This window comes from Sciurus vulgaris (assembly GCF_902686455.1).
Source record: "Sciurus vulgaris genome assembly, chromosome: 3".
NCBI lineage: Eukaryota > Metazoa > Chordata > Mammalia > Rodentia > Sciuridae > Sciurus > Sciurus vulgaris.
This window is the reverse complement of record NC_136463.1, coordinates 118,989,624-119,016,052: the sequence shown is the minus strand read 5'-3', so window position 1 is coordinate 119,016,052 and position 26,429 is coordinate 118,989,624. Positions and strand designations below refer to the sequence as shown.

General features: G+C 36.4%; 1 protein-coding gene across 2 annotated transcripts in view; it reads left to right on the top strand.

Moving 5' to 3' along the window:
- Window positions 1-26,429, top strand: part of GRB14 (growth factor receptor bound protein 14) — a 122,742-nt gene that overhangs the window by 67,491 nt on the left and 28,822 nt on the right. For both annotated transcript variants that reach the window (XM_079133296.1, XM_079133297.1), the window contains one exon: window positions 13,983-14,139. In XM_079133296.1, coding sequence (XP_078989422.1) covers window positions 13,983-14,139 — 157 coding nt within the window. The remainder of the gene's footprint in view (window positions 1-13,982; window positions 14,140-26,429) is intronic.

Genomic DNA, 26,429 nt, shown 5'->3' with positions numbered 1-26,429 from the left:
CATAAGTCACCCAATTCACCCTTGTTTGGTTCACAAATTTTATAAACAAGTCTTTGTTTTCTCTTTGGTCAACATGTATCTTTTCTCCCCTAGCAGTCTTGAAGCCTTGAGGTTTCAATGCTGCTATTTTCGGAACCTTAGTATTGTTTCACCCAGGGTTATACATAATGATTTCTTTCCACACTGGAGCAATGTTTTGCTTTCCAGTGTGTATTCCATGTCGTGCTAACTGCTGGGGATATCACAGGAAGCAACACTGTCCTGGTGTACTGCAGCACTCTGAAGAACAAGGGTCGTGGATGGTAATTACGTAGTTGTACATGTGTGAACACGGGTGGGCCTGGATCTACACTTGGAGGGTCATTGAAAGCTCTCCCACAGATATAATGGTTTGTCTGAGATCTGAGGGAGAAGTAGAAGGCAGGGAGACAGTGTTTTAGGCAGATGTAGTTGCATATGCAAGGGCCCTATGTTGGGATGGAGCATAGGTCTTTCAGAAAACAGAAAAAGAAGTGTGATTGGAGTGAGAGAATAAGGAAGAAATTGTAGGGAATAAAGTTGAAGGATAGTCTAAGACTGTGAACCTGCTGTGTCAATCAATTCCTGTAATCCTGACACTGGTCATAGTATCAGTTTTGAATCAACTATTTACACAGGTTTTGTGCATGCTCAAGTAAAATGTGTTGTTGAATATCTTCCTTGAAGAGTGGATTTAGAACTTTCCTTGCTACCTGATTGTTCTAAACTATGTACTGTTTTGCTCTTAGTAAATATTTGGCAGCTAGCAAAATAATACAGAATGGCAATAAGAAAGCAACAGCTTTTCTTGAGCTATTAGGGTCTTTTGGAACAGTCTTTGTTTCTAAAATATAACATTTAAAAAACACTGTTAGAGATTTGGAATAAGTAATAAATGAATATATTACTTCCCATTCGTTCAAGAGAACACACTGAATTGCTTAATTCAAAATATCTAAGAATGTCTCCTCTTATCTTAAGACACTGCATTCCTTATTTAGAAAAATATAAACATCCAGGGCTACTCTGACCTGGTTATAAAAATATTTCACGTTTTAGGTACATTGCCTATCTGTTAAAAACAATAACAAAACAATATTGAAACATTAGAGTCCTACTTTATAATCCTACTTTAGTTGGATGATAAACTTTTAAGGAATAATAGAAGTAAGCTCCACTTTGGAGCCTAGTGCATAGAAAGTTTCTGTGGGACTTGTTTCTTATTTTAAAATTTCTATTAATTATGTGTTAATAGTAAATATTAATAGGTCTAAGAAATAAATTAATAAAATTATGTTTTTGCTTAAAATATATACTTTTCAATATAATATCATATGTAAATGTTTTTAACATTATTTTACTCCAAATCTTAATTAATTTATATTAATTTAGCTTAAAATTAAATTTAAATTTTCCTAAAATGGAAACTTTGACACAAAGGATAAATAGAGCTGATAATGACCCAGTCTTTTCCCTCCACTTTTGCTCTTTATTTTTTTTTTTCCTTCATTTCATCATATGGATTCTTACTCGTTTTTTCATGGTTAACCTGCGCTTATTTATTTATATTTTCTCCCTGCTGAATGACAGTGGGTTCCTATTCTCTCCATTCTCCTCTGAAGAAAGAAGGATAATAGCAAACCTATGGAGTATTCATTACTTTACAGTTGTGGCAGGTCCAAAGCCTCCTTGTTGCTCCATGACATTGTTGAATGACCAACTGAGAACCCTGAGCTCACTGCAAATGTTCCAGAATGAACCCAGATTAACGGAGGAGCTGCCTATCCCGGTTCATATGGGAGTCATCAGGGAGGAGAAGAAAGCCCGATTACTTAGTCTTTAATCACCTTTTCCTTACAGCTTCCCAAACAATCTGTTCTTGGAGTCAAAATTTCAGGACATTATTTGTTACAGAGAGATACTGAGTATGCTTTGGGAGTAAGCCTTTGCTTATTGAATTGACTTTCAATTTCTCTTTGGCTTATTTTTAAATATTTTTTAAAGAAATGACCTATGACTATGACTTACATTGTAAATATTTTGTGTTTCTAATCTAGAGGCTTTAGGGTCCTCAAATTTTTCACTGAACATTATAATCTCTTGTCTTCCACCTGTATGGTAATATTGTTGTCTTCTACTTTAAAAATAGGTTCACTTTTTTTTTTTTTTAATATGGAACGCTTCACAAATTTGTATTTCATCCACGTGCAGGGTCACGCTAATCTTCTCTGTTTCGTTCAAATTTTAGTATATATGCTGCCAAAGTGAGCAGGGAGAAGTTGGTGTGTAAAATTCATAAAGATGCCTCAGTAGGATGTGTGCCCAAACACAGATGAGTTCCACCCATGTTCCAGCATATCCCTTCAGGGGTTCCTGTGGCTATTAAATTCTTATTGCTACATGCCCCATGCTCCTAGAGCAAGTTTTGAAGTTGTAAACTACTCTGCAGGCCAGAATTGTCTTGATTGTAGCAAAACAGTGGCACAGAAGAATTTCTGAACATAGCTGATGTGTACTCTCCAGGCTTCCTTGGGCACCCTGTCTGTGTACTGGTGGGATGTGATAAACATCTTACAGAGCTATACTTCCCTTGTTAGTCACTCTTCACCATTGATGAAACAAAATTAATTCTAGTTGTTATTTTGGGTCCAGGAGCATTTTCTTCCTGTTGGTATGCAGTTTCAAATGATCTTATAGGTAAATTGACAAGAGTAGTATTCTCATCCCCCCCACTCTTTATAAAGCAAACTGGGAATTTGAACCACTGAACTGGAAATATATAATGTCCCTTTATTAAATAGCATGATTATGTAAACTTAAAATCTTTCTTCTCTCTTAGTATGTGGAGGCAACGGTACACCCTACTTCGTTCTAAGAATTCTTATGAACAGGCCTTTGGTTTTTACATGATCATGAAAGTTAGGGTTAATACATATTTAGTCACATAGCTTTTCTGATGAGTTGGCTTTTTTCCTGAAACATAAAGGTTTAGCATGATAATACTTTGTGCAAGAGGCATATTCAACTCTGCTAGAGACTTAAGACCTATATTACTTTTTCTTTTTTCATATATTTAAGGGAGAAATGAATAGAAATAAAATAGTTTTTAACAGTGGTACTCCATTGTTAGTGTAAAAGGTCTTCATAATTACTGAATAGATCTCAGAGATGACAAGGGTTTATTCCTGTGCAATATTAGCCAAGGTATAATTTCACCATTCATAGACAAATGTGTATTTTGGATAAACATCAGCATTAAGTAGGATTTGAAAAAATAAGGGTTTGAAATGGAGTTCAAACAAAAGTCTTAAGTTTTTCTCTCAGTAGATTTTATTTATTATAAAAATGAATATGTGCACTTTTGCCAGAAGTGTAAGTTGGCCAAGGCCTTCTAAATTTGTGTCTCTCAATTCTTGGCAATTTGTTTTTTTTCAAATTTGCAGTAACATAGTCTGAACAAAATAATGGCATTTCCTGATTGGTTAGTTAAATTTTTCATTTTCTCCAATTTTACCTCCTTCTCTGTTTTTATTCTCTTTTCTATTCTGGCTGAGGCTTCAGAATGTCCTAGTTTTACATTTTCTTAGTTTCTTTAAAGTATAAGACTTTAAAGAGCTCTTCTTTAAAGAGCATGCAAATTAAGAGGCATGCTTCTGTGATTGCAAGTGATGAGCGTTTCCTGCAAGAAAACACATGGGCATAGTGAGGAGGTAAAGGGAACCTTTCCAGTAGCTTCTGGTCATTCCTGACCTGGCATGTGCAGCAAGGAGCTACAGCAGTGACTCGCCATTGCTCCACCTAAAGGAACAGTCCAGAGTGGGAGCCTATTCTGGGCATCTTTGCATTGCTTTTGCCAGAAGCACCCCCATGCTTGGTTCAGTCAGTTGTGGTCACAGCAGCATGAATATATATGGGAGCTTACCTTACAGTGCTACCAGTTGTCTAGCACAGATACAATACTTTCGAACATTTGTCTGCCCAGGTGTAAACATGGGAGATGCTAAGACAACAGAAAGATCTTGACATCATAATGCACTACATGTGTTAGGTAAAAACTAAATGCAGAGATCTGAGATGGTGAACTAGAGGGAGGTTGTGTTCCTTGTCGCTCCGTAACTTGGGTTTCAAGCAGAGGATAATCTGTTTCTCTGTAAGGCAATTTTTGCTGCTCACGGATCCCCTGCTGTTTACCCCATTTGTCCACCTCAATCACCTGTAGTCTGCCAGCATATTGACTATTTTTTGAGTGCAGATCGCTCACTGACTGCCACCTGTCATCTGCCATTTGCCCATTTGCCTGCCTCTTGCCTGCCTGTCGCCTGCCTTTCACCTACCTATCACCCACAGCCCGAAGTCCACCTGCCAATCATTAGCTGGTAGCCTGCAGATGCCAGCTGTCTGTTGTTGCCTGGAAGTCCACTGTCACAGTAACTGCAGGTTTGGTTACACGTGGCTACCGCCATTTTGGGACAACAGCCAGGACCTCCAGAATCCCTCAGCCTGACCGACCCCGCCCTGCCTCCAGGACCCTCGGCTTGACTGACCGCACCCCACACAGACTCCGTGCCCATACCCCGCAGCTCCCTATTTGCCAACACGTTTGGAAGGCAGTGCAGTCATCTTGGAATATCTTGGAAGCAGAAGCTGCCATCGTTTGGTGGGGGCCAATCCCATCCTGAAACGCCTGTTGGGACAGGAAGTTCCTTGTCAGGTACCTCTCATGCATCAGGCTACTGAAGACTGGGAGGTTTGAATAGTACATGACTGTTATAGTGTAGATTTTTTTTTCCTTTTTGAAAATTTTAAAGTTTTTATTTCTTAATTTTTCTCTATTTTCCTTTTGTTTATCTGTTTCCTCAGAGTCTCTTTCTCCCTTTTCTCATGCTAACAACCAACTTCTTTTGATTCCGCTTTCACTTTCCTACGATCTAGTACTTCTTTATACTCTTACCCCATTAACATTTACTTCGGGCACCCCTCTCCATCCTCTTTGTCCACCACTAGAAATTGTAGACCTCATTGCAAATCTGTTTGTTACACTGTAGATAATAATTGAACTCATCCTCTCTGTTTATTATGACAATATTCTTAACGTCTTTATAGGGGCTATTTGGTTTAAGTCTGCATATTATGTGTACTGGGTGCAGCTAATATTGATCTCCCCCTTAAAGAAGAGTTTTTGGAAACCTGCAGAGTCACTATAAGCCTATGGGGGGAAACTGCAATACCCCAGATCTGCACTGCTGGAGGGGAAGATACACAAACAACATGAAAAAACAGGGGAAGAAAGTATTCCTAACAAACTACGATTCGATATTAATAGAATCCAGTGATAGCATGGTAGAAAAAATGTCATAAAGGGAGTTCAGAATATACTTAGTTATAATGAGTCACAAAGCAAAGGATGAGATAAAAGCAAATGCAGGCAATGAACCATCACTCCAATAAACAGTTGAAAGAGCAACTGAAGGAAGCAAAAGATCATTTCAACAAAGAGATAGAGATTCTGGGAAAAAATAAAAACCAAACAAAAGTTCTTGAAATGAAGGAAACAATAAACCAAATAAAAAAACTCAATGGAAAGCATCACCAACAGACTAGATCACTTGGAAGACAGAACCTCAGATAATGAAGACAAAATATTTAATCTTGAAAATAAAGTTGACCAAATAGAGAGGATGGTAAGAAATCATGAACAGAACCTCCAAAAACTATGGGATATCATGAGAAGACCAAATTTAAGAATTATCAAGATTGAGGAAGGCACAGAGATACAAACCAAAGGAATGAACAACCTATTCAATGAAAGAGTATCAAAAAATTTCCCAAACATGAAGAATGAAATGGAAAATCAACCACAAGAGAGCACAGAACACCAGATGCACAAAATTACAACAGATCCACACCAAGGCGCATTATAATGAAAATTCCCAACATATAAAATAAAGACAGAATTTTAGAGGCTTGGCGAGAAAAGTATCAGATTACATATAGGGGGAAACCAATACAGATATCAGCAGATTTCTCTGCCTAGACCCTAAAAGCTAGAAGGGCCCAGAACAGAGTATTTCAAGCTCTGAAAGAACATGGTTGCCAATCAAGAATCTTATACCCACCAAAACTAACCTTCAGATTTGAAGATGAAATAAAATCCTTCCATGATAAACAAAAGTTAAAAGAATTTACAGATAGAAAGCCTGCGCTACAGAACATTCTCAGCAAGAAATTCCATGAGAAGGAAATGAAAAACAACAATGTAGGTCAGCAAAGGGAAGAACTACCCTAAAGGAAAAACCAATCAGAGGAGAAACCACATCAAGTTAGAAACCAAAAATAAGCCACAATGACTGGGAATACAAATCATATCTCATTAATAACCCTGAATGTTAATGGCCTAAACTCATCAATCAGAATTTTTCCATGTTTTGAAAGGGTTATGATTTTGTCAATCTACATGTTAGGAAGGATAGCTCTTTGTGATATGAGCTGTAAATATCTCCATTAGTTGTCTTTTTTAAAAGTTTGTTTCTGATGCTTCTTTCCATAAAAAATTGATTTTTTTTTATTGTAAACAAATGGGATACATGTTGTTTCTCTGTTTGTACATGGCATAAAGGCATACCATTTGTGTAATCATAAATTTACATAGAGCAATGTTGTTTGATTCATTCTGTTATTTTTTCCCTTCCCCCCACCCCTCCCACCCCTCTTTACCCTCTATACAGTAGTTCCTTCCTCCATACTTGCCCCCCTCCCTAACCCTAACTCTAACCCTTCCCTCCCCCCCATTATGTGTCATCCTCCACTTATCAGCGATATCATTCGTCCTTTGGCTTTTTGAGATCGGCCTATCTCACTTAGCATGATATTCTCCAATTTCATCCATTTGCCTGCAAATGTCATAATTTTATCATTCTTTATGGCTGAGTAATATTCCATTGTATATATATACCACAGTTTCTTTATCCACTCATCAATTGAAGGGCATCTAGGTTGGTTCCACAGTCTGGCTATTGTGAATTGAGCAGCTATGAACATTGATGTGGCTGTATCTCTGTAGTATGCAGATTTTTTTTTTTTTATTGTAAACAAATGGGATACATGTTGTTTCTCTCTTTGTACATGGCGTAAAGGCATACCATTTGTGTAATCATAAATTTACATAGAGCAATGTTGTTTGATTCATTCTGTTATTTTTTCCCTTCCCCCCACCCCTCCCACCCCTCTTTACCCTCTATACAGTAGTTCCTTCCTCCATACTTGCCCCCCTCCCTAACCCTAACTCTAACCCTTCCCTCCCCCCCATTATGTGTCATCCTCCACTTATTAGCGATATCATTTGTCCTTTGGCTTTTTGAGATTGGCTTATCTCACTTAGCATGATATTCTCCAATTTCATCCATTTGCCTGCAAATGTCATAATTTTATCATTCTTTATGGCTGAGTAATATTCCATAGTATATATATACCACAGTTTCTTTATCCACTCATCAATTGAAGGGCATCTAGGTTGGTTCCACAGTCTGGCTATTGTGAATTGAGCAGCTATGAACATTGATGTGGCTGTATTTCTGTAGTATGCAGATTTTAAGTCCTTTGGGTATAGGCCAAGGAGTGGGATAGCTGGGTCAAATGGTGGTTCCATTCCAAGTTTTCTAAGGAATCTCCACACTGCTTTCCATAGTGGCTGCACTAATTTGCAGCCCCACCAGCAGTGTATGAGTGTACCTTTCTCCCCACATCCTCGCCAACACCTGTTGTTGCTCGTATTCTTGATAATCGCCATTCTAATTGGGGTGAGATGGAATCTTAGGGTGGTTTTGATTTGCATTTCTCTTATTACTAGAGATGTTGAACATTTTTCCATATGTTTGTTGATTGCTTGTAGATCTTCTTCTGTGAAGTGTCTATTCATTTCCTTAGCCCATTTGTTGACTGGACTATTTGAATTCTTGGAGTAGAGTTTTTTGAGTTCTTTATAGATTCTGGAGATTAGTGCTCTATCTGAAGTATGATTGGCAAAGATATTCTCCCACTCTGTAGGCTCTTTCTTCGCATTGCTGATAGTTTCCTTTGCTGAGAGAAAGCTTTTTAGTTTGAATCTATCCCAGTGGTTGATTCTAGCTTTTATTTCTTGTGCTATGGGAGTCCTGTTAAGGAAGTCTGGTCCTAGACCAACAAGGTGAAGATTTGGACCTACTTTTTCTTCTATAATCTGCAGGGTCTCTGGTCTGATTCCGAGGTCCTTAATCCATTTTGAGTTTAGTTTCGTGCATGGTGAGAGATATGGGTTTAGTTTCATTCTGTTGCATATGGATTTCCAATTCTCCCAGCACCATTTGTTGAAGAGGCTATCTTTTCTCCATTGCATATTTTTGGCCCCTTTGTCTAGTATGAGAAAATTGTATTTATTTGGGTTTGTGTCCGTGTCCTCTATTCTGTACCATTGATCTACCTTTCTATTTTGGTACCAATACCATGCCGTTTTTGTTACTATTGCTTTGTAGTAGAGTTGAAGATCTGGTATTGCAATACCCCCTGTTTCACTCTTCCTGCTAAGGATTGCTTTAGCTATTCTGGGTTTCTTATTCTTCCAGATGAATTTCATAATTGCCTGCTCTATTTCTGTAAGGTACGTCATTGGGATTTTAATTGGAATTGCATTGAATTTGTATAGCACTTTAGGTAGTATGGCCATTTTGACAATATTAATTCTTCCTATCCAAGAACATGGAAGATCTTTCCATCTTCTAAGGTGTTCTTTAATTTCTTTCTTTAGTGTTGTATAGTTCTCATTGTAGAGGTCTTTCACCTCTTTTGTGAGATTGATTCCCAAGTATTTTATTTTTTTCGAGGCTATTGTGAATGGGGTAGTTTTCCTAATTTCTCTTTCTGAAGATTCATCACTTATGTATAAAAATGCGTTGGATTTATGGGCATTAATCTTGTAACCTGCTACTTTACTGAAATCACTTATGAGTTCTAAGAGTTTTCTGGTGGAATTTCCAGGTTCCTCTAAATATATAATCATGCAGTGAAATAATTTATGACTTGGGGATTTTGAGTCATGAAAGGTTAGATAGTTCTTACTAACTCCAGGTTTGTAAAGAAAAAAATTCCAAGTTTTCTTCTTATTATTTAATGGTTGTGTAAAAAATCTTTGGTACCTATGGAATTTATGATGGTATATGAGGTAAGGCAGGGATATTACTTTACTTACCCTATAATATTTATTAACTACTTCTTTTTCCCAGGGATTTGAGATGATGTCCTCTCTATATATTCAATTTCTTGTATCTGAGTGTACTTACTGTTTTGCTAATAGACCAGTATGATACTCTTAAATTATTTATAGACTTTTAAAAATGCCTTAATGTGTTTTAGTGCTGGTCCCACTTCTATGTTTATCTTTTTCACTAAATTTAGCATCAAGTGATAGAGCTTAAAACTGTTAAGTTTTCACTGAGGTTTTGTTAAATTTACAAATTAATTTACATAATAATATGGTCCTCCTATTTGTAGAAAGGCTCTTTTTTGCCTTCAGTGTTATTTTAATTTTAATTTTTAATAGGTCTCACATTTTTGACAAACATATTAATATATTTTTGTTACTATTATATATGAAATCTTTTCTTCCATTGAATTTTCCAAAAGATTGTTTGAATATATGTGAACAACTGATTTTTGTATGTTGATTTTGTACTTGGTAATCTAATTGAGCTATCTTACTGTTGTAAGATACTGTTGTAATAGCTGTTAATATGCATAAAAGGAGTTCTTGAAGAAAATGCAAACAAGAGAACAAAACAGATTTAAAAAACCATATTTCAATTACTTGTGCCTTAAATTGAAAACAAGATATGATCACTTAAAAAAATAAATGCAGATTGAGAGACAATCATAACTGGCTTCAAAAGTGTATTTTCATGATCTTTTTCATATACTTTATGGCCATCTCAAAGACTTTAAAACCCAGAATTGTGACATTGAGTCAGTTTTTACCTGGAATTTTTTTTATGATGAAAAATTGTATGTCTGTTTCTTCTTGAGAAGAATTTTAATTTTCTAAGCATAGAAATTTCAAGTAAAAATTACATATTCATGACAAAATTTTTTTTTTTTTTTGGCGGGGCTGGGGATCGAACCCGGGGCCCTGTGCTTATAAGGCAAGCACTTTATCAACTGAGCTATCTCCCCAGCCCATGACAAAATATTTTTAAAGTAAATGTTTTAAGTAGGTTTTAAGTACTTGTTATGGGCAAAATACTGACAGGTTTGCAGTGAGTACAAAGTTCATTCACTCTGCAGACTTTTATTAAGCCAGCATTGCCCAGGCTAGTTCCCTTTGAGATGATCATATATGGTGAATAAATGGAGATTTTCCTTAAAGGAGCTTGTTAGCACGGCTGGGGAGAAAGATATGCAGACAGGTAATTACAAAATGAAATTACTTAAAAGGGCATATTACAAAACCCTGGGTAGTCAGGGTGGACTTTTTGGAAGAGATTGTATTGGAACTGTGGTCAAATGTTAGTAGGAATTGGCCAAAGGAAGCACATTATTGCTGGTGGGAACATTGAAGTATATTCCAGGTGAAGGATATATGTGCAACCAAGAAGGAATGGGTTGCAAGTGTTTGTCAGAGTAACCTATTCCATAAGACACTAATCCCATCTAGGAGGGACTCTACCCTCATGACCTCATCACTCCCAAAGGTCCACCTCCAGATACCTTCACGCTGGGATTAGAGTTTCAACATAAGAATCTGGGGTGGCACAGGCATTTAATTTTTTGCAGTGTGGTTTATATACCAAGAATGACTGACTGTCATAGCTTCGGCCTATATCTGCCCAGGCTTAAGCCCAGTAGAAAAGAGAGCCCATTCTGTGGTTGTGGAACAGATATCTTGATCGACTCTGGCTTTGAGTGGGTCATGTGCCTCTCTGCAAAATGAAAAATGCTGTCCGGGGATTCTGGGTACTGATTGGTTGAACTGAGAAACACCTTCCACCATGGAGCAGAGACTGGAGCAGAGGCAGTTATGCACTGATAAACTAGTTTTAAAAAACAGGGGGAAAAAAGTTTTTGAAAAGCCTTATACTAAGGCTTCGCATCATTTATTAGTTTCTTTAGTATGAATACTTCCATCATGGCTAATTTCAAGATGCCTGGCTTGCACGATTCCTGAATGTTTACCAGTCAGCTCCTGTTGGCCATTTCTAGCAGCTGCAGCAAACTGAGCTGAAGGAAGAGCTGCCAGAATCACAAGAACAGCAGGTGAGGGAGGGTGTAGTGCTCTAAAAGGAAATCAGAGTGCTGTCTTAAGAGGGGTATGTGCCTGGTAGCAAAAGTCAACAAGTAAGTTTATACTATCCCACTTAAGAATTTGCACACATTCTTAGGCAATTTCTTTAGATAGCAATTTTAGTGACCGTATAATATCCCATTCTGTGAAAGTTTACCTTTCTTTTCCTGTTGAATATTTAGATTGGTAGAGTTATAAATAATATTTCACTGGACAAGTCAATGCCCAAGCCATTTTCCACAGTACCACAGATTTGTTGAGATGGTGTTCTTATGTACAATTACTGTGTCCAAGAAATGGACCTTTTAATGCTTTTAATAAATATTCTCTAATAGATGTTCAAAAGTTTTATCCCCTTTTATCACTCCCATCAATGTAGGAAAGTAATTATTTCATTATATTTTCATCAAGTATAATTAAAAATAATTGATAGGACAAAATTGGACATCATTTTATTTTGCATTCATTTGAATTACTAAAAATGCTGACATTTCATTGTTTTTATAATAGGTATATTTCTTGCATTGAATCTTCTTATCATTTCCCACTTTTGTGTTTGTATGATCTTACCATACTACTGTCATAGGTATTTATCTTCTTTTACTCAATTAATACATAGAATAATTAATATTGGAAGTTCTAGCCCAGAGCACAGCTTGATACATGTTAATGGGTTATTTTATACAAAATTCTGATTCTGTATAATTTAGCCTAATTTGTAATTTAACAATTACAAATGTATCGTAGGTAAATCCTACTATACATTGAGATAACACAATAGAAATTTATTTCTTGCTCATGTTAGTGTTCTGTGCAGTCATTTAAGTACTAAAGCTCATTTTGTCCATGGCGGTTCTTTCCTCTAGGTCTGCCCACACAGCCATTTCCAATCAGTGGGGGTGGGGTGAAAGGAAATACGGGATGAAACTAGGGAGAATTTCATGGCATCCTGGAAGTGCTGCATTCCTTATGCACATATTACACTGACTCAAACTCAATCCCCCAGCAACACTAATTGCAAGGGAGACAAGAAAAAGGATGTGGTGAGCATCTCACTAGTATTTGCCCAAACTTCTATCCCTGAAGTGGAGAAATGTTTTCATACGGTCTGATTCTGCTCCATACTGCGTGAATGTTATCTAGGAATAAATCACCGGCATTACTGGGATTGTGTACAGGACTTGAATATGAAATGGGAAACTTAAAATATTGATAAGAGGTAGATAGATTTTTAAGTAGATCAGAGTGGTAGGGAAATAATTTTGAATAGTCACTGAATGGTATTTAGACAATGCAAAAAAAAGTAGAGGTTATTGGACAAAGTGACCTTGACACATAAATAAGTTTCGGATAGGTAGCATTCAGTGTATAAGAAAATTAGTATAATCAACTCAACTAGTAAGTTTGCTGACTTCTTAGAATGTTATTTTAATTAAGTATTTTAATGAAAAGGCTATGGGTTGGGGAAAATATGCTAATCACATATTTGATGAAGGTTGATATCTAAAAGAAGAACCCTTACAACTTGATAGTAGAAAAACAATGGGCAAAGGTCCTGGATGTCTGTTTCTCCAAAGGAGACAGAAAAATGGCCAACAAGTATATGGAAAGGGGCAGAATATCACTAACCATCAGGGAAATGCAAATGGACCCACTGTGAAATATCACCTCACAACCCTTAGGATGGCTATTCTTAAGACAAGAGAAGTAGTGGTGAGGATATAAAGAAAAGGAAATGCTTATACGGTTGGTGGGAATTTAGATTCACTCAGGCATTTTGGAGAATGGTTTAGATGTTTCTAAAGAAATTAAATATAGAATGACCATGTGACCCAGATAGTCCTCTTCTGGGTCAAAGGAAATGGAATCACTACCTCTTGAAGATATTTGCACTCCCTTGTTTATTGGAACATTATTAACAATAGCCAAGATATGGAAACAATCTAAGTATCCCATCAAAGGATGAATAAATAAAGAAACTGTGAATAGATGTATATATTCAGTTGTATGTTTACATAAGAAATACACAATGGAATATTATTAAACCTTAAAAAGGAGAACCTGTTGTTCGCTACAACATTTCTGAACCTGGAGGAAATTATGCTAAGTGAAATAGACAGACTTAAAAAGAAAAGTATTACATGATTTCACTTACAGATGGTGTCTTTATTTATTTATTTATTTTTTTTTGTGGTGCTGGGGATTTGAACCCAGGGCCTTGTGCTTGCGAGGCGAGCACTCTACCAACTGAACTATATCCCCAGCCCCATTTCTTCTTTTTTTAAGAAGTTAAAATACAGAAATAGGGACAGGGTGAGGAGGAGGGGAATGGGAGACACTGATGAAAGATAAATACTAATATATGTAAAGATAGACATTTCCAGAGATCTAATGTATATAACATGAGGACTATCATTAATCATATTGTATTTGGGATTTTTGCCAAATGAGTAGATTTGAACTGTTCTTGCTATACACAAAAAGTGGGTAACCGTGTGAAATGACGAATATATAAATTCACATCACTATAGTAACTCTTTTATTAGCTGTATTTATTTTAAAACATCTTGTTTGTAGACCTTAAACATGTACAATGAAATCTATTTTAAAAAACCAACCAAACAAGAATATTTGAGCTCTCTTATTTCTCCTTACACAGGTGATTAAAGTGTACAGTGAAGATGAAACCAGCAGGGCTTTAGAGGTTCCCAGTGACATAACAGCCCGAGATGTTTGCCAGCTGTTGATCCTGAAGAATCATTACATTGATGACCACAGCTGGACCCTTTTTGAACACCTGCCTCATATAGGTCTAGGTAAGGATACAGAATCATCATCTCACATCCTTTCTCTGTGCCCTGTAGGTCATATGGCAAAGATTTTCTTCAGATATAGAAAAGTATACAAAAGGGAGTATGAGCGGATCTTTACTTTTTGTATTTCATTGTTGTTCATTGGCAAAGAAAGTCGCACCAAATGGAAACAAGAATAGAAATATTATGAATTTTGCACCCTCCCTTATTTAAATAATAATGTATTGAAACTTTAAAACTAAAACAGAATTCAAATTGTTTTCTTTCTTTCTTTTTTTTTTTTTTTTTTTTTTAAATGGGGTTCACTGTGTTGCCCAGGCTAGGCTTGAACTCCTGAGCTCAAGGAATCCTCCTGCTTCAGCTTCAAGAATATAGGCACACAGTGCCAGGCCCAGGTCTGAGTTCCAATTGATGGAAAGATAAATTTCATAATAATTTTTGGAAACACAGTGAAATTTTTTTTTGAGAAGTTGACAAAACAAAATGTTATTTGAACTACTTTTTGCATCGATTGCAGTATGTGTAATTATAGGTATTCATAGTTGTTATTTTCTCTCTCTCTCCCCAGTCCCTCCTTTCTTGTTTGTTTTATTCTTTTTGTGGTGCTGGGGATCAAACTCAGGACCTTGCATGCACTCCACCACTGAGCTAGACCCTCAATTCCCAATGGTCCTTCTCTTAATAGTAATGCGCACCCTAAATTTTACTTTAAAGTGTAAAGAACTCCTTCACATTTTGAGGATGTAAACATAAAGATTAACCTTTTCAATTCTTTTAAAAAATTTTTATTTGTTCTTATTGTTTAGTTATACCTGATAATAGAGTCTGTTTTGACACATTTATGCAAACATGGAATATGTTTTATTCTACTTAGGATCCCAGTCTTATGGATTGCACAGTGTTGAGATTCACTGTGGTGTATTCATATATGTACATAGGAAAGTTGTGTCAGATTCATCCACTGTCTTTCCCATTCCTGTCCCTGCTCCCTTCCCTTCTTTCCTCTTTGTCTAATCCACTGAACTATTTTTTTAATTGGAAATGTGGCTTTGTATTATGAACCATGGAGAGTTTTTAAAACTTCTTTTAATAAGTTATAAAGAATTCTGTACTAATGGGAGACAAGGTCAACAAGTTTTCTTCCCTGCTTTCTTATCTTTATAGATATTAATTTAAAAAAAATGTTTACATATAAGTAGATGAAAGGGAAGGAATTTGTTATGGCAATACCATTTAACTCTTTGAACTCTATATTAGTTTCCTGTGGTTGCTGAACAAATTATCACAAACTTGGTTGCTTAAAACAACAGAAAATTTCCTTTCACTCTTCTGGAGATCTGAAATCATTAACACTGGGTTGAAATCAAGGAGTCAGCAGGTATGTGCTCCCTGCAGAGGCTCCGGGGAAGAGTACATTCCTTGCCTCTTGCAGATTCTGGAGTCTGCCAGCATTCTTTGGCTCCTGGCTATCTCACTAATCTCTGTCTGCATGGTCAGGCTGCCTTCTCCTCTTCTGTCTGCATCAAACATCCCTTTTTCTTATAAGAACAATAACATTTAGGGCCCTCCCAGATAGTCCAAAAAATATAATTTTGAAGATCCCTTAATTTGATCACATCTGCAGCCTTCCTTCCTTCCTTCCTTCCTTCCTTCCTTCCTTCCTTCCTTCCTTCCTTCCTTCCTTCCTTCCTTCCTTCCTTCCTTCCTTCCTTCCTTCCCTCCCTCCCTCCCTCCCTCCCTCCCTCCCTCCCTCCCTCCCTCCCTCTCTCTCTTTCTTTCTTTTTTTCTTTCTTTCTTTCTTTCTCATATAAGGTGACATTCACAGGAATTCAGTTGGAATTATTTTGGGGGGCTATTATTCAACCTACTACAAATTCATTCCCATTATACATTAAAAACTTAGTAATAAATCATCAGAATCATATAAAATAACTTATCATTGACAGCATTGACAGCTCTATTACTTCCTTTAGTTTATTTGAAGAATTGTGAATTTTCTAACTAGTCATTAGAGTCATTCACTTTCTCATATGGCTGCCAATATACAAAATTGCCCCTTGATAGATTTCAGGGTTTACACCCCAGAGCAATGTTCCAGAGTAAGGTACTATTCAGATGAGAGGTTTGCCAATCTCGTGTGAAACAGAATTTTTAAAAATGATATTGGCAGAAGTGTGTTCTCAGGAGGATTCGTACCAAATAGACCCTTGTGAAGTGGGTTTGCTTCATGCTGCCTGCATTCCCTGAACCCTTAGAAAGTGTTGGTAGACTTTGGGTTTGATGACTGCTGTCCCAGAACATGTCAGAACCCAACAGAGAGGACAAAGTGAAACCTGTGGAAAAGAAGCTAAAATAGTTCCATGGTCTCCATAGGGATTTGGAACTTGAGCACCTCCACAGTTGACAGCTGATCTTGACAGCTGAGCAAGGATGGTTACATGCCTGCCAGGAAGCTTGAGTTCTGAAGCGGGCTGTGGTGGCCGGCACGGCCCTCCGTCTCCTAGGACAGAGAAAGCTCAACGTGTATTTTCTTCATTCTCCTTTCTGACTAACATAACTTCTTTTCATGATAATTAATCTTGCAAACTATGATGCTAATTCTCAATAGACATCTGTCTTATTCCAAATTATTTAATTTACCTATACTGACAGGAATATAGCTCTTATTTAGCATAACATATCGTTATAGTATCTTCTCATCTTTTCTTTGGGGGGAACTTTAAAAATATTCTTTTTGTTACAGCCACTACAATTTATCCCTAACAAATAACTTTGAAGTTCAGTAACATCAATCTGCTCTGTAAATTAAGTAGCAGTTTTCACTGAGAACATTGAAAATTATGTATGCTAAAGAATGAAATGTACAGGTCTTTTAATGTAAAAGCTTAAAATGGAACATTAAAAATTAATTTGAGCTACATATTAAATTTAAACAAATAATAATGTAATGTGTTTTTCCATTACTGTATTTTCTAGAAATTGCTGAAATAAAATAAAAGATGTGAGCATTTTATCTCCTGATTTCATCAATCATGTTTTAGACCATACTATGAGAAGGAATTTTAGTTCTGGAGCTTTCTGGAATTCTTTTTCTTTTTCATTCGTATTATATATTTAAGCAAAACAGTTGCAAACATCAATTCTTCCCAAATGCTAACATGTATAATATTTTATAGCCAGTTCTTTGTCTAACAGTATAATAGGAGAATAACCTCTATGGTGGTGCCGTGGTCTTCCTGAGCACCACATATAAACAGATGGGCCTTTGAAATGTTTTTGTTGTTGTTGTTTTTGCTTTTGACAAGCGTATAAATACTCTTGCAATATATATTTAATCAAATAATGGTATTAAGTAACATTTTTGCATTTGCATATTAAAATGAATAAAAAGAATTAGGATGAGGTTATTTATTTCTTCCTTAAATATGATATGCAGTGTCAGATGTCCTTTGTCAATAGAGTAAACTCCTGACACCTCCCTGTAAGTCTTTAACGATTGCCCTGGATATAAAGAACCAAAAGACATTCTTTATCAAAGGTTTGGTGACCAGCTAGTCAGCTCTGCATATTGTTCAGGAAACATTCTTGACCTCTTTTTGAACAAAGCAATACGTTTTCTATGGATAGAATTTAGAAGGAGGGAGGTAATAGATTTTTAAAAAATTTTATAATGCTGGAGATCATACCCAAGACCTTGTGCAGGATAGAAAAGTACTCTGGCTACACCCCCAGCCCTAAAATATATTTTCAAATACAAAAATAAATCAACTTGTTGTAAATATCTGAGAAATAAACAAAAGCTTAAGAATTAAACATAATTATCCATAATTTCACAACACTGAAATAACTTGTTAACATTAAAAATGTCTTTAATTAGTTTCTCTATTAACAGAAATTTCCTTTTCTGCTCACTTTTTTAGACTGCTTTCTTTTTTGCACACTAAAAAACAACAACAACAAAAAACCTTGATTTTGTTTTTCTCCCATTTCACTTTATAGATTCCACATAATGTAGGAATGTAGGAACTCCCCTTGCCTCCCTTGGCTGCCTTCCCTAAACAGTTTAGCAAATATTTACAGACAGGTTTATAACAACTTCTGTATAATTTTGTAGATCTTGGAGACACAGTATGTAGCAGGGAAACAAGGAGAAGAACAGTTAATATTTGTTATCTCTTAGGTGTTGATAAACTCCAGGGAAGGAAGACGGGTGAGGGACAGCAAGTGCCAGAGGTGGGTGGCAGAGATGTGCTTTAAATAGAGGTGCCTACAGGAGGACCTCCCTGACAGGGTGCTGCTTGAGTGTAGACCTGAAGCACATAGCAAGTAGGCCAGACGGAGACTGTTGTGGACCTGGGGACAGAAAATGGAAAGGTCCAGATGTGGCAGTGTGCTTGTATGCAGGAAGCAGCTCAGAGGCCAGTGTGCCTGGGATAGAGTACTAAGGTAGAACGTAATGGCAGAACATAGAACAGAGCTACCAGAGGGCCAGATCCTGTAGAGTCTAATAGGCATGGAATGGAACTGGCTTTTACTCTGAGAGAGAGAAAAAGCAACCAGGGGTGTCTGAGCCCAGACAGCAATATGATCTGATTTATTTTTAAATATATAATACTGGGCTGGGAATATAGCTTAGTGATAGAACACTTGCCTGGTATGTGTGGAACCCTGGGCTGGATCCATGAAAGAGGCCAGAATTCAAGTTTTGACCCTTGGAGGATAAGCAACTTTGCTTTGCTTTTATAGCAAACTGCCTATGGCTCACAGAAATTATCCCTGCCTCTCTCTCATTTGTGCTATTTGTGCATGACCCATTGTGCTCCATTTACATATGTTCTGCATATTTATGAAATCTCACATTTTTGAGAGATCCTGAGACCTCAAAGGGAAGAACGTTTAGATTTGCAGAATAGAAGAGAGTGGAGGGTTTTCCTCTCACTCCAGTTGGTAAAGCTCATGTTCCTAGGATTATGTGGTAGGTTGTCTCTGTCTCATTCTACTTCTCTGTCACTCAGGCATGCTGTAATTTAAATCTTGACTCCAAGAACATTTTCACATTACCTTTCTTTCCAAGGTAATGCTGAAGTTACTAAGATCAAACTGAGCCAATATGGTTCACTTTATAGAAAAGCTGATATTTATTTTGTCTGAACAACATGAGAAGTCATGTTGGAAATTGCCTGCTCTTGAATTTGTATACCTGAATGGTAATATTATGTTTGGAACTTTGAATTTAATAGTAACATATCATATCTTCTGATCATAATTATTAATATATACTGCTGAGATTTTTTTTTTTTTTTTTTTTTGGTGCTAGTGCTCAAAACCCAGAGCCTCATGTATGCTAAACTCACACTCTGCAATTGAGTATCCCCCAAGCCTGATTTTGGGAACTTTAATAAGCAGAATAAATCTTTGAAAGCAGCTAAGTATCCTGATATTGTTATGAATCTCTGAATTATCTGATTTGGGAGTATGTTGTCTAGATGTATACACTATTTTATAGACATTGAATTTTTGGCTTCTCACTATTTATTTATGACAAATATTTCACATTCTCAATTCTCTTCAGTCAAAAATAGACGTTGAATTTTAAATGTCACTGTGTCAGCAAATATGTCCCCTTCTTTAGTGTAATATACCAGGTTTTTTGTAACTCGTGTGCTTTGCTCAACAGCCACTAGATGTCACTATAACTCCTCAGATGGAGTCCTCTCCTTTTCTAATCACTGTAAGAGGAACTTGGGGGAGTGGACTTCAGCTTCAAGTCCTCTGGAACTTAATGGGATCCATGTTTGTCTTGCTCCCATTTTGATTCCTAATTGAAGCCATGGTACGAAGCAGTGGCAATTAGCACATATCTCTAGCACATACCTATAGACTCCTTGGGAAAAGGAATTAATTGTATTTTAGTATTATTACTAGAAACAGCTGAGATTTCCATTGTGAATATCATTGTGGAGTGGCTTTAATAAGCAAAATGAATGACTGGAGGCTTTTAATGAAATCGTTTTTATGTGTGCAGATCACATCCACGTGATCTCTTTAAGACAAAAGCAATGTACAGTGCAGGGAGGGAACAGTTCACTGCTGCCTGCTTTCAAGTTGCTCCTTCATAATTTTTTTTCTTTTTAACAAAGCAGGCAGTGTTTTTCCTGTTGTCTGGGGTGATAGGTAGTTGTGCTTTCTGTGCTGTGTATAATTTACCAACTCTCAGATTTGTGGTCACCTTCATCACCAGCAGAAAAAATCATGAAGCCTTTGGGATGTGGCACTATGGCTGCTGTATAGTGAACCATATGCCCTGACCTCTGCAGCTTTGAGGAAACACAGCATCCTGGTGGCACACATAAGGCTGGAAATGCAAAATACTTAAGCAGCATAGAGTGGGAAGTGCCTGTGCCTGCGTGTACCTTCTGATTCTACCAATTTTCCTTCTGCGGGCTGTCATAGCCTCTGCTGCTTGAGTTTCAGATCCCACCAACTCTCTCCTTAGGAATTAAGTTCCTGGTTCTCTTGCTTCCAGCTGTACCAAGGTTATCTGTCTGAATGCAGACCTGATTTTCATTCCATGTTGGGCCAAGTTCCTCTGTGAGGCTTGTAGTAGACCTGCCTACCCCTCGTATCTGCAGCCCATGTCACACCCAGCCTCACAGTTTCCATGTTCAAAAACCACCTGGGAATTCCTGCATGCCCTGCAGTTTCTTCTCAGTGTCCTTCTCCTGCTGTTATGATTCTCAGGAATCCCTTTCCTCCTCATCTTTATCTGGCTAACTGCTATGCCTTTTCCAAGGCTTAGTTATTTCAGCTAGCCCTTTCTTAAAAATACCTGTGAAGGACTGGAATTGTAGCTCAGTGGTAGATTGTAGCTCTCACTTGCATGGCACATGTGAGCCCCTGAGTTCAATTCTCAGCACCATAAGTGAATGAATAAATAAGATAAAGGTCCATCAACAACTAAAAACATTAAAAAAAAAAAAAAAAACCTATGAAAACAAATAAGCTGTTTAGGGTGAGTGACAGCTAACCTAGTGCCATGGTCTGAGGAGGTTCAAAAGAAAAAGCAGTTGGGAGCCTCTTGCACTCAGCTTGTGTAACAGTCACCTTTCTCATCTGAGAGCAGGTAGGGAGACACATCTGTCTCTTTTGCAGATATGTCTTCTCCTGGGTGCACACTACAGGTGCTCTGAAGCCGTTTCTTGGGAGGATCAGCACACTTGCTGGTACCACCCGTTCTCATACATCCCTTGGGAAATTGCAAATTCTGAAAAGCACAGAAAGATGCAGGAGGTACTCGGCAATGTTTTATGTCCTGGGAGGTGCTGCCCCCACAGTTACATGCTATAGGCAGGTGTGGGAAACAAGCACTTTGGACAAGAATTAGATATTAGGCTGTTCAAAGCAAATTATTTACAATATCAATTAACCAGGAAAGTGAAGCCTAATGGTATAATATAAAAACATTATAAATTATTGTATATTCATGAGATACAACATTTTTGATCATACAGCTTTTTGTCATGTTTTTGAAATTCTTCTTTAAAGACTAAGGATGATTAAATAAAAGCAGTATATAAAGCTATATGTTTCCCAAATTTTATAAAAAATATACACACATTTGTAGACCTAGAGAAAAAGATAAGAAGAGGTTATTCCAGATTGACAGATTTAAATTGTGATTCCAGTTTTCTTTTCCCTAATAAAAATATGTCCTTTTAGTAATCGGAAAAAAAGACATAAAGATGATTTTAGAATAAAGAAATTTAAAAAGGCTTAGCTAAGATATCTTCCTAAAGCCTCAAATTGGGCCAAATCATATATATTTTTTGCCACCTTAACATTTTCTACAACTATCTTAATAATAATCATTTATTAAAATTAGACAGTAATTCCATGGGAGCAAGGACTCTGCATATACATATACATACATCTTTGAAACCCAGGGTTGAAGTCAAGTAGGTGTTTCAAACTAAGTTGTATTAAACTGTAAAATATATCAAATAATTTAAAGACTGGATTGCAAAAATACAGAAATAAAAGAGGGTTGAAAAGGAGGCCAAGGAAATCACATGGCATGCCCAGCTGGAAATTTACTCTGAATCTTTAAGGATACACTGGATAGCTTGGAATATATGGAGTCTGTTTATAGAGCTTCTGATATTTACGCAGTCATCTTGAGATAACATATATGCAAACATTTTGTGGAGAATAAGGCTTTCTATGAATATAAGTGGCAATTTTGGGGTCTGAGTTAATATAAAGTATATTTCAATTCACTGAAGAGCCAACTACAGGGCTTTTGTAGTCATCAAGCCAAAATGTCACAATTTTCCTATTATCACACTTGGGAGTTGAATCTGGCAGTGGCAATTTTCTGGGGGATCCTGGTGGTATTAAGTAATATTCTTAGGTTAAGGAACCTTTTAGAAATTGAGCCCTGTTTTATTCTTTGCTTCTTCAGTTTTTGTTTTGCTTGGTCAGAGGCTGTTCATTTTTATCTGAAAATAAGATTGACAAAAACGTATGTAGTTTCTACCCAGTGCAGAGAAGTACAAGGACCATTTGTCTCCTGGAGTTTCCTGTAACAAAGGTATACAAAGAATTGTTTTCTGGGCGAATTAGAGGTAAAAGCCACTTTTGTTTCTTCTCTTATCAAGTGATGAGAAGAGTAGGGACTCAGGTTTCTATTTGAGCCCCACGCTGTACTTTCAGTAGATTCAGCGAAGAAATCCAGGCAGAAGGTCACAGGTGAGCACTTTCCATTCTTGGAGGATTGAGGTTTTTTAAAAGACTTTGAAGTTAAATCAACAGTTTCAGAAGAAACTTCTTTCTTCTTCTTCTTTTCTTTTTTAAAAGAAAAGTTCCTGAAAATTAAACAGTATTACATGTAGTTATCATTATTTGGTACTATATTTTTCTATTGCCATTAGATCTCACTGATGTATTTGAAACAAAACTAAAACTTAAAAACAGTACGAAGCTTTTGTTTTTGTTTTAAAGAAGCTGTTAAAACTCTTTGAAGCTTTTCTTGCCTTTTCTGCCTTCATAGTTGCTATTTTGAAGTAATTTAAGAAGACTTTCCTCCTATTTTCCTGCCTACATATATGTAGTAATTGATAATTGTAATTCATTTTACAATGTCTAGAAAATAATTCCAGAAAGATGTTTAAAAATAGAATTAATAAATTGTTGGTTAGACAGTTGGGGGTGGGAAATATGAGGTTAGGATTTAAATGATTAAAAATGTGTCTAGTTTTTAATAATATTTTAATATGGTATTTTAGATGAACTGCATGAAATTTTAACAAAATAAAGTCTTTAAAATAATTATGTTGAATTTGCGTGAGACCTACCTGGGGTCTTTTCTTAAATGGTAATGCCATGATTGAGTTCATTCTTGGTTTTGAACTCTGTAGCAAAGAGCCTCTGATTGTAGAATTTATATGTGTCTTTTTGGTATTTAAAAAATACATTATAAATTACTTAGTAGGATTACTTGATTGGTTAAAATTTGTTTGCATTTAGGATGGCACTAGGATGGCACTAAAGGAGGACAGTCAAGAGAAAGCCTATTGTAAGCCAGCTGGTCCGTCCTTTCCTTGGCTCTTGGTAATGCTGTTTTATGCCCATTTATATTTATGGGCAAAATAAAGTTGGTCATCAGCAACTTTTCACCTCCCTTTTACGTGTTTTCCTTTTCCTGGCAAAGTAATCCATCTCATCATCCTGTATATTCCTGTTGACTTCCTGCCAATAAAGGTCTATGTTTAGATGACTATCTATAGTAAATAGAAAATACTGTTTTTAATGTAAATGTAAACATTTAATGTAAACAGTGACTTACTGGTAATCAATTATGCTACTTGGGGTTATTGGATTATTGTAGCCTTAATATTTAGCATAGTGAGATTGCTTGGGGGACAATGTGTGACAGTGCTTCCAAATTGAGATAATGATGTATAAATTTAAAAAGAATATTTAATGTAATATGACTTTAAAAGCCAGATTCTGTAGCAGGAAAATTTTATCTCCAATACCAGGCTGGTTTATGAGGCAGAAATCCTAACTGCATTCAACCCTCTGGACTCTAATTTGCTTTCTCTATCTGTTATCTGAGTTTTCAGTAGGATAGTACCAGAAGTCTTTAAAGGAATGGAAAGTATATCTTTCACTTTCTTACATGTACTCTAGTTTATAACTTTTTTGAAGACATTTTTCTTCTTGATATTATAAGAATATTTTCCTGATGCCAGTAATTGCATTATTTAAACATTCAGTGAAGTTTTCTGAAATATTATTCCTTATTTTTCCCTCCTAGCTTGATATTCTGACCCTTATTTCCATGTAGTCAACAAAAAAATCCCTGACTAGATTTCACTTCTTGGTAACCACGGGCATTGCATTATTATTTTTATTTTTTATTATTATTATTTTAGTTGCACATCTGTTATAGCTGTTCAAATGCAGCTTGATTTTTCAATCTTTTTTTGTGTTTACTTTTTCACTTTTTTTGTGTTTTTTTTTTTTTTAACTATAGGATTGTAGTTCTACATAATATTGGCTACATTTTGACAAGCTGTATGGTGCATGGATTTTGATTTCAATCCTGTTCCCTTTCCTTACACTCCCCTCTTTGGTCCCACTTTGCTCCTTTGTCTACTCCATTGATCTACATTTTACTCATTTATCTATTTTTGATTGGTGTTTTCACGTAGGTGAAATTTCCTGTGGTATATTCATATGTGAATATAATGTGATTTTGTTAAATCCATTTCATTCTTCTGTACCTTTCCCTGTCCCTCCTCCTTCCCTTTCAATGTCATTCTTCTATTCCACTGGTCTTCCCTATGCATTTATGATATTCATCTTCCCCTACTCTTTCTTTTTTTGCTATAGCTTCCACATATGAGAGAAAACATTCAAGACTTGATTTTTTCAGTCTGGCATATTTCACTTAGCAGGATGTTCACAATGTCTATCCATTTATTGGCAAACATCATGATTTTATTTTTCTTTATATCTGAGTAAAAGTCCATTGTGTATTTATACCACATTTTCTTGATCCATTGTCTATCAGTGGACATCTGGGCAATTTCAGAATTTGGTTAATGTGAATTGTGCTGCTATAAACATTGAAGTATGCTGCTTTTAGTTGTTTTTTTTTTTTTGATAAATCCGAAGGAGTGGAATATCTGGGTCATGTGGTGATTCCATTCCTAGTCTTTTGAGGTTACTCCATACTGCTTTCCAGAGTAATTGTACTAATTTGCAGCAACACTTACAATGTATGAGTGTACCTTTCCCCCACATCCTTGCCAGCATTTATTATTGTTTGTGTTCTTGATAATTGTCATTCTGACTGGAGTGACAGAAAAATCTTAGTGTAGTTGTGTTTACTTTTTAATGCTGTCCAACGTAAGAGGTTTTATAATTACTTTCATGGAAGGTTAAGATTGATGTAATTTGAAATGTTGCCCGTTACTGTCTTATACCTTACATTTAAAATGTAGTTGTTTATTTTCAGCTAGTGAATATTTTGAATACATTTCAAAATAAAAGAAATTGAGGCAATGAAAATATTAAAACTGCAAGAAAATGAGAGATTGATTTTAGCTGATACAGAAAGAATGAGTGTGATATAAATAGACCCAGTGGAGGGGCAGGGATTGTCTCTTGGATGGGAACCTCCAGTAGCAGAGGCAGTGCTATGCAAGGGAGAGAGCATCAGCTGATGTCAGATGTGTTTCTGTTATCCAACCCTGGCAGGTTGGCTATTCTGAATCTCAGTTTTTCTCAGAACACATGGCTTGCTCATTAGATTATTGTATTAATTTCCTGGGGATGCTATAACAAATTACCACAAACTTGGTGACATAAACAATAAAAATGTTTAATTTCACAAATCTGGATGTTATGTTCCTACTGGGAGTTCAAAGGGGAATCTATTCCTTGTTCCTTCCAGACTCTGGTGACTGCTTGCATTCGTTGTCTTGTGGTCACACTACTGAGATCTCTGCTTCTGTGATCACACTGCATTTCCTTTTTCTGTCTGTGTTTATTCTCCTGCCTGTTCCTTAAAAGGATGGTTTTGGTTGGATTTAGGGTTCACCTGGTTAATCCAAAATATTCTTTCCAGCTCAAGGCCTTGAATAACATCTGCAGAGGCTTTGCTATGTAAGGTAACAAAGGTTCCATGAATTAGGATGTGATATCTTTAAGGCTACCATTCATCTATTTAAAAGTAAAGAATCAAATATAGTAATGAAACAACTGTCAGACTGAGACATGCCAAG